Raw genomic sequence first — 8,253 nt, 5'->3', positions numbered from 1 at the left:
GGACTTCCTTCCAAATACACCAGATGGCGACTCCATCGATCAGCCAATTCCCACTGTGATATTTGAAAGAACCGCCCAAACGATACGATGATTCTGCCAGCGACATCGATAAACCGTCCCCTTGTATCGCATAGCGATAAACGGCAAAAGAACCCAGCAAAAAACTTCAAAATAACGGAAGACACACTCACAGCGCCCGTGAGTAACAGCTCGCCACTCAATTCGGCAGCAGAACTGAAATACGCCGTAACCTTCCTAAGCAACGGCCGCTGGTTGAAAATCGCAAAGACCATCGGTGACACATGCGCACATCGTTTCGATGTCAGAGTCAAAAAGGATCGCTGCAAAATTCTTCTGCAAAGTGAAAGCGACCTACGCAGCGTTCTTTCGTTTCTACGCAACGAGAACTTTCAAATAATTCACTGTTCAACCCAAGCGAGCGAATCGACAGCCATGTTATTAAAAGGCTTAGACTCCCAAACGCCGACCGGAGACATCAAAGACGCGCTTGAACAACTTAGATTTGAAATAATTGACATTCACCAACTCTGTTGGGAATAGTACGAGCTTACGTTTGTAATCCCTCTGGTCACCTCCAGATGGCGAAACTGATACGTTACGTGACTTTTCGCTGGTCTTCTTTTCCCTTGTATCTTTTTTCCCTAGTATGATATGTTCGTTCGACGCCTACGCGCACGCATGTCTCGTCTTGTATTACGTAAAAAAAAATCGTTCCTTCTACGCATTTGCTCTCCCAATGTAAGCTATTTCGGCCCCGACATATTTTGGTGCACGAAACCCGCCGGAACGAATATTTTGGTGAACGAAACCTGTCGGATGAACATTTTGACCAACGAAACTCGTCTTAATATGGATCAGGAGAAATTAACGACGCTCCATCGGAAACGGACAACGGTGCGCGCCAAGGTGACTAGATTCGTTTCAACGTTGGACAGTGCCGGGAAGGAAACCGACTCGGAAATCGACTTCATGGTTTCTCGTTTGACGGAGGAATTGGACGAATTACTTCGCCTTGACGACGGTATTCACGCTCTACTATCAGACGAGGACTACGCTATCGATATCGAAAAATGCGAGGAATACACTGAGAAAGCGAAACGTGCCTTGTTCGATGCTTCCCTCGTGCTACGAAACGCAACAAGTCTCCAACGACGGTGCCTCTTCTGGTTGCTACTTCGATTCCCGCTTCAGCTCAACCTACATCGACTTCATCACCATGTGCTCTCAAGCTGCCTACAATACGTCTAGAGCCCTTCCGCGGTTGTGTTGAAGACTGGCCGACATTCTGGCAACAATTCACCTCTTCGATCGACGAGAATCCTCAACTGTCAACCATCGACAAACACGTTTTTCTACGGGGGTATCTCCAAAACGAACCCAAGAAGCTCGTCGAGGGAATCGGCGTCACATCGGAAGCCTACGAGACGGTGAAGAAGATGCTGATCGACAGGTACGGCAACAAGGATACCATCATACAGACCCACATCGATTTCTTCGACAGCCTGCGCCCAGCGACAACTTCATCGCCCGAGTTTCTCAACGACACCTACTTGGAAATTAACGCCCATATTCAAGCTCTTCGATCACTCGGTGAAGATGTCGATAACTACAGTCGGATTTTGACACCGAAGATCCTTCGCACATTTCCTACGGACATTCGTCAACGGTGGATTATCCACTCTAAACGGCAAGATATCTCGGACATGGACATATCCAAGCTGATGCAGTTCCTCGTTGAAGAAATCGACGGACTTCGATTATCAAGCAAAGTGCAAGGTGAGTTTCCTTTGCCAACTTCGAATTTCCGCCCGACTACGGAAGCATTTCATGTTCGCACTCGACGGAACGAGAAAAATCCGTCACCCTTCTGCCCATTTTGTGATTCGTATGATCATTGGCCTCAAAATTGCTCGGTGATAACTGATGTTCAATTACGAGTGCAGAAGCTAAAAGAAACTCATAGTTGTTTTTGTGTACTAACCGTTCGCATAATGCTAAAACTTGTCCACGCCGTGCTAGAGCTTTCTGTTCTAACTGTAAAAGGAAACATCACGTATCCATTTGTCCTTCACTTCATGCCTCTACTGCTGTTGGTAAAATTGATGTATCTCCCCGTTTTACGTATTTGCAAACTGCACGTATTTAGGTATTAGGTCCCAACGGAAATTGCAAATTGTCTCGATGTGTGTTAGACGCCGGAAGTCAAACCTCCTTCATTCACTGCAGTTTAGTGAATGAACTGCAATTGCATGTGCTGCAATCGGTCAACTTGTCTATTAGTGCATTCGAAGCTGTGCCAAAACAATCGATGTATCGACGTCAAGTGCAATTTTTCTTATCTAACATTTGGAATAACAGATCGATTCCGATAGTTGCTTTCGAAAGCAATAATTCCTACGCCTCACATCCTACGGCTCCGGTAGACATTGGTGCATTTGCTACTTCACGCAGAATTCATCTTGCGGACCCTCACTCTTCTGATGACATCCCGATTCAAATTCTCATCGGTAGCGATTATTACTGGAAAGTAGTGAAAACTGATTCGCCGGTCAAGTTGTCAGACACTTTCGTTCTTGTTCCGTCTCATCTCGGACATATCTTGAGCGGTACCCGTTCCAACGTTCTTGTCCAACACACTCCTGCTTCGAACGACACTACTGTTCATTGCATGGCTACTACTTGTGCTGAAGAAATAAATGACTCGTTCAAACGCTTCTGGGAACTCGAAGCCATGGGAATCACCGATGTAAACGAAAAATCACTCTCGACTGGTGAAGCAAAAATATTGCGAGATTTCCACGAATCTTACAGCCTGGAAAACCATCGTCGTGTCGTTTCACTGCCGTGGAAAGAGAACGTATGCCTCATGTCGGACAATCGACCTATTGCCTCACGCCGCTTTGACAGTCTTCGTAGACGTCTGGATAAGGATCGCCCTTTTCGGGAAATGTACATTCAGCAAATGGAACGTTACATCCAGAACGGCCACGTCGAAATCGCGCCAGAATCGTCAAGTCCTAGAATTTATTATCTCCCTCACCACGCAGTGAAGAAGACCATTCTTGAGTCGGAAAAGTGTCGTATCGTATTTGATGCATCGTCTCATGTCAACGGACACCCATCTCTGAATGATGCTCTTGAGACTGGTCCGAATCTACCTTCGACAGAAATTCGTCAGACTGTGAAAAGTTCAATGTTGATATCTACGTCTCTCCCAGTGATTGACATTTCTCGTTTCAGTTCTTACGCGAAACTTATTCGGGTTACCTCGTGGATGCAACGATTCATATACAACTGTCGCACGTCTTGCAAACTTCATGGCGAATTAACAGCAAAAGAACTCGAAAAAGCGAAATGTTATTGGATTCGTCAAGTTCAAATAGATTGTTTTCCGTCTGACTATGATGCTCTCCGACATAGTAAACAACGTCCGAAAGACTCGAAAATTGCACAATTCCATCCATTTCTTAGTGACAATCTGATACGAGTTGGTTGTCGCTTGCAGTTTGCATCACTTCCAGTTGCTTCAAAACATCCTTTGGTACTCGATGGTTCACACCCATTTGTGAAATTGCTCATTCGTCACGTACATATTCGTCTCCATCATCTGAGCACGAGAGTGGTACTATCTGAACTGCGAAATTATTACTGGATTCTTCGAGGGCGACAGATTATTAAAAGTGTCCTACGCCAGTGTCTTCCCTGTAAAATTTTTAGAAACACGCCACCGGCTCAAATTGAAGCACCACTTCCTTCGGATAGAGTCACACAGACGAAACCATTCAGTGTCGTGGGGATAGACTTCGCTGGCCCACTATACGTTCGTAGAAGCTCTATCTCAGTGAAAGTGTATATCTTGTTGTTTACATGTGCTGTCACTCGAGTGATTCATCTCGAGCTTGTCACGGATTGCTCTACAGATAAGTTTTTGCTGGCATTTTCACGTTTTGTTGCTCGTCGAGGTGTTCCCAACACTGTATATTCGGATAATGCGCAGACTTTTCACACCGCAAATCGTGAGCTTTCCGTCCTTTGGGGTGCCATGACTTCACCTTCTGCTCACCAGTACTACGCCTCCCACGGAATCACTTGGAAATTCATAGCCCCTCGAGCGGCTTGGTGGGGAGGATGGTGGGAACGCATGATTGGTGTCGTCAAACGTTGTTTACGGAAAACATTAGGTCGCGCATCTCTCGATGACGAACAACTGACGACTGCGTTGGCTGGAATTGAAGCCGCAGTCAACAGCCGACCATTGACAGCTGATATCGAGTTAGATGACAGCTTCGAAGAACCTCTCACGCCTGCCCACTTCCTGGTTGGACAACGACTGACAACCCTTCCTTCTCACGAAAAGGTTCCTGCAGCTACCGACCTCAAGAAATCGTGGTCACTGCAGCAAGATTCACTGAATGACTTTTGGAACCGATGGAGGAAAGAATACCTACTAGAGCTGAAGACATTCCACGAAGTGAAAAATAAAGACCAAGGTCTTCAGCTACGAGTTGGAGATGTCGTCCTCCTACAGGAAGATGCAAGACCTCGACACATGTGGACGAAGGCACGCATATCATCCCTCGTCAAAGGTCGTGACGGCAACATTCGTTCGTGTATTCTACGTACAGCCAGTGGAACAGAAATTCGACGGCCAATTCAATTGGTAATTCCTCTGGAGGTTGACCAGGGTGGGGAGGATGTTGGGAATAGTACGAGCTTACGTTTGTAATCCCTCTGGTCACCTCCAGATGGCGAAACTGATACGTTACGTGACTTTTCGCTGGTCTTCTTTTCCCTTGTATCTTTTTTCCCTAGTATGATATGTTCGTTCGACGCCTACGCGTACGCATGTCTCGTCTTGTATTACGTAATAAAAAATCGTTCCTTCTACGCATTTGCTCTCCCAATGTAAGCTATTTCGGCCCCGACAAACTCTCCACCGTGAAAAAACGTTCGCGGACGCGTAAGATCCCCATGTGGAAAATTGTGCTCCCCAAGAACGAAAAATCGAAGGACGCCTTAAAACTCCGTCAACTGAATTTCGTGTCCATCAGTGTTGTGTACTTCCGACGGCACCCAAGCCGCGTCTCGCCGCACCGCTGTACAAACTGCCAAAGGTGGACACACACAGTAAAGACGTGCAGCTTCCTAGAAAGATGCATCAAATGCACGGAATCTCATACCGGCCAACCGTGTAAAAAAATCAGAGGCATCGATCAACCACAATGCGTAAATTGCGAAAATGGAGCCCACCCAGCCAGCTACAAGAAATGCAGCGCTTACGTAGCCGCCCTGAAACAGCTACAATCCGGAGCCAACAAACTGGAAAAAACGGGACGCCCGGTGCATTCGCAAAGTAGGGAGATCGAGATCCCAGAGAAATCGCCGGAACGTGTCATGTTCCTGCCACGCAGTGTGTGGCAAAAAATCAATTCATCAAGCAACAAAAAATCAGGTCAACGAAAAATCGACCAAGTCCAAAGAGCCGCTGAAAAATACAAGTCCGAAGGATTCAGCCAAAACGCACAAGACCGAAGAACAAGCAAGAGCCAATCCCAACCCGAGCTCAACATCTACGGACTTCACATCGAGTGAAAAATCTACGGACCTTGAGAAAAACTTTGAAAATCGAAAACGCAAGCGAAGGGCAAACGAGCCGGCAAAGAAGCGAGGGGACCTGCCGCAACAAGACCGGCACTATCGGCCGCCACCATGGCTGCACCCAGAAGCCCCGATACCGGCTCAGACGAAGGCCGCACAACGCCATCGGCTACCGAAAAAGCCAAAAAAACCGGCGACCGCACCCGAGTTGACGACGAATGTCCTAATTCAACCTTATACATGTTTGAATACGCAAAACTTTGCTTCGAGGACATTCTGAAATTCAACTCTAAAAAAGACCGGCGTGCAGTCTTTGAAAAATTCCTTTATGAGGCCGGGAGCATCATCTCGGAAACTTAAGCCTCGCCAAAAAATCGAAAAAATCTTTTTCAACATATAATCGGAAAGTATACTTTTCTTTTTCCTTTCCACAACTTTCATCTGTCAAAAAAAAAAAAAAAAATCGTGTTTTTAAACTTTCTCTTCATCGAAAATACTGTCAAGGTGGAAAAGTCATGCCACACTTTTCCCCCCTTTTGACATATGACATATAGTTTTTGTAATCGAGAGTTATTCATATCGTATTTATGTGTCATGTTTTTGTGTCAAATAGTGGATATGTGTCATGTGTTGTAAGAAAATTAGTTTGTTGTCCTTTTTTTTCAGTTGGGAAAACGAGTAGGTTACACACCTATTTTTTTTACACACGGTATGTGTTTTCGAAATTTTTGATTTTCCACACGATCTCGATATCGTAGACTTTGACCGATTTTTTCTAAATTAATCCCCTGGAAATTTTTGCTCCATGGTGCCAACAGTGAACCGATTTTGAGGCATCTTTGTTGGAAAAATTAAGAGTTTGTAAAAATTTAAATTTGTTCCAGGATAGTGAAGCAGGAGATGGCCATTTTTCGAACTTTCGTTTCCGATCTCGAAGGTGACGCGGAGAGAATATTTTTTTTGTTTGTTTGTTTATTTTTGCAGAGGGAAACACACAAAATTACCGCTTTTTGTGTTTGAAACTTTTTGCAACGTCATCAGAATTTTCTGGAGGATGAGACATACATGCTGATCTATTTTGTGGAATCATAAATTAAGTAATTCATTAATAATTTCTTTTTTTTTAAATGGAAACTTACACACGTGCCGTTGATATTTGTTAACGTTGAATTTGGATAATAATTCTGATTGGAAAATATTTAGATATTTCAAGAAAGTGTATTCTATGTGTCATCTTGAATTTAAAATCATGTGTTAATTAATTTTTTTAATTTTCTCTGTCATATGACGAAATTCTTTCTGTATCATTAATTATGCGTCGAAGTATGTCATGTGACCTATCATTGGAACGCGGAATTAATTTCCCATCTAATGGAAAAATTTAATTTGTATTTTTTTAATGATGTGTGTGCATAATTAAGCGTTTTCCTTTTTGTATAACATTTAGTGCATTGTCCTTGGGATCAGAAGAGTCTCCCCGTAGGAAGAAAGTTTCGTTCAGGGCGTTATTTTGTCCGGATTTTAGACTTGCCCTTTCACCTTAATTGGTCAAAATTGATGTCGTAAAAATTTACGCCACAAATCAAAGTGTGCGCATTTTCGAAGCCACGCCCACTTGTCATTTTACTTATACCCTCGAAACGTCGGTGGGTTGGTCAGTTTTGGTTAGTCGTTGGTCAGTCTTGTTTCAGTCTTCCGTGTTTTCTCTCGTCGAGAAAAACGCGGTAAATTTGATGTTAGTAATGTGAAATCGTTCTCGCGAGATGTTGCTTTCGCTACCGCAGTAGTTTCTCCATTTTGTTGCCGAGGCAATCCTGAGGCCTGTCACCATGTCCAGAGCAGAGCCTGTTATGCCAGCGGAGAAGGATCCGGAGAGTTTTGTCCTATCTTGGATAGGCCGCCTGTTTCCCGATGTCCCTAGAACTTGATTCGAGATCCAAGAACTGTGGCAGGAACACTGACCCCTGGGTGGCAGAACGACGAGTCACTCGGAATTTGTGAGTATGTGAGGTATTTTCCTCTTTGTTTCTCTCTCTCATTCACCATTTCTTATGAGTTCGTGGCGGTGATCCGGAAATTTGTAAAGTTTTTGTTAATATCATGATTTCATTGAGGTTAGATCAAACTCCCCCCGTTGAATTATTCAGTTAAGTAGAAATTTCTTTAATGTGTCTTAATGCTAATGATCGCTATGGCAATGCACCCATTTGTGTTTATTTTAATATGTTTGTTTCGCTGTTTAAAGTAAAGGTTTGTTAAATGTTGATGTTGGAAAAGCATTTATTTTCTGCTATAAGAGACTTTTGAATTTGCTCAATGTCAGTTTTGAAGTATTTTAAATGAAGCTGCTGTATTGTTAAAATATCTCATTGAGGAAGAAAAGTAATTAAAATTTAATTATCTTAACTATTATAAATGTGTATGTGTGACTTGTAGTAATTTGGTTCTTTTTTTTTACTTGTTTTCATGTGGTAAATGTTAATTAAGATGGAACACTAGCACTCCCCGTTGATAAGGGTTATTTTGTGGTCAAGGTAACCACGCTCTGTATGCCCTATTCGAATCACTGGCCAAAGTGTTGAAAGATATTCATATAAGGGGAAAAATGATCATAGTTCATAAGTAAAATTGTTA

At 43.5% G+C, this 8,253-nt stretch overlaps 1 protein-coding gene across 1 annotated transcript; it reads left to right on the top strand.

The window, feature by feature from the left end:
• The first annotated feature begins 870 nt into the window (after positions 1-870).
• Positions 871-5,899, top strand: LOC149076632 (uncharacterized). The gene is made up of 4 exons (XM_089242268.1): positions 871-1,120; positions 1,213-1,797; positions 2,394-4,681; positions 5,474-5,899. The coding sequence occupies exons 1-4, from the start codon at positions 871-873 to the stop codon at positions 5,897-5,899; spliced, it is 3,549 nt and encodes a 1,182-aa protein (XP_089098394.1).
• Positions 5,900-8,253: the final 2,354 nt, after the last annotated feature.

Source organism: Pholcus phalangioides, unplaced genomic scaffold, assembly GCF_987345545.1.
Source record: "Pholcus phalangioides strain wild (caught in Gottingen) unplaced genomic scaffold, Ppha-v1.0 ptg000015l_1, whole genome shotgun sequence".
Taxonomy (NCBI): Eukaryota; Metazoa; Arthropoda; class Arachnida; order Araneae; family Pholcidae; genus Pholcus; species Pholcus phalangioides.
Note: the sequence above shows the minus strand (reverse complement) of the source record. Positions and strands in the feature narration are given on the sequence as shown.

What these genes read in the sequence shown, in the direction of transcription:
- LOC149076632 (XM_089242268.1), top strand. Translation starts at nt 871, where the DNA reads ATGGATCAGGAGAAATTAACGACGCTCCATCGGAAACGGACAACGGTG. An exon ending in ATTATCAAGCAAAGTGCAAG is followed by an intron (nt 1,798 to 2,393) that starts GTGAGTTTCCTT and finishes CGATTCCGATAG; the next exon opens with TTGCTTTCGAAAGCAATAAT. An exon ending in TTCGACGGCCAATTCAATTG is followed by an intron (nt 4,682 to 5,473) that starts GTAATTCCTCTG and finishes ACAAAAAATCAG; the next exon opens with GTCAACGAAAAATCGACCAA.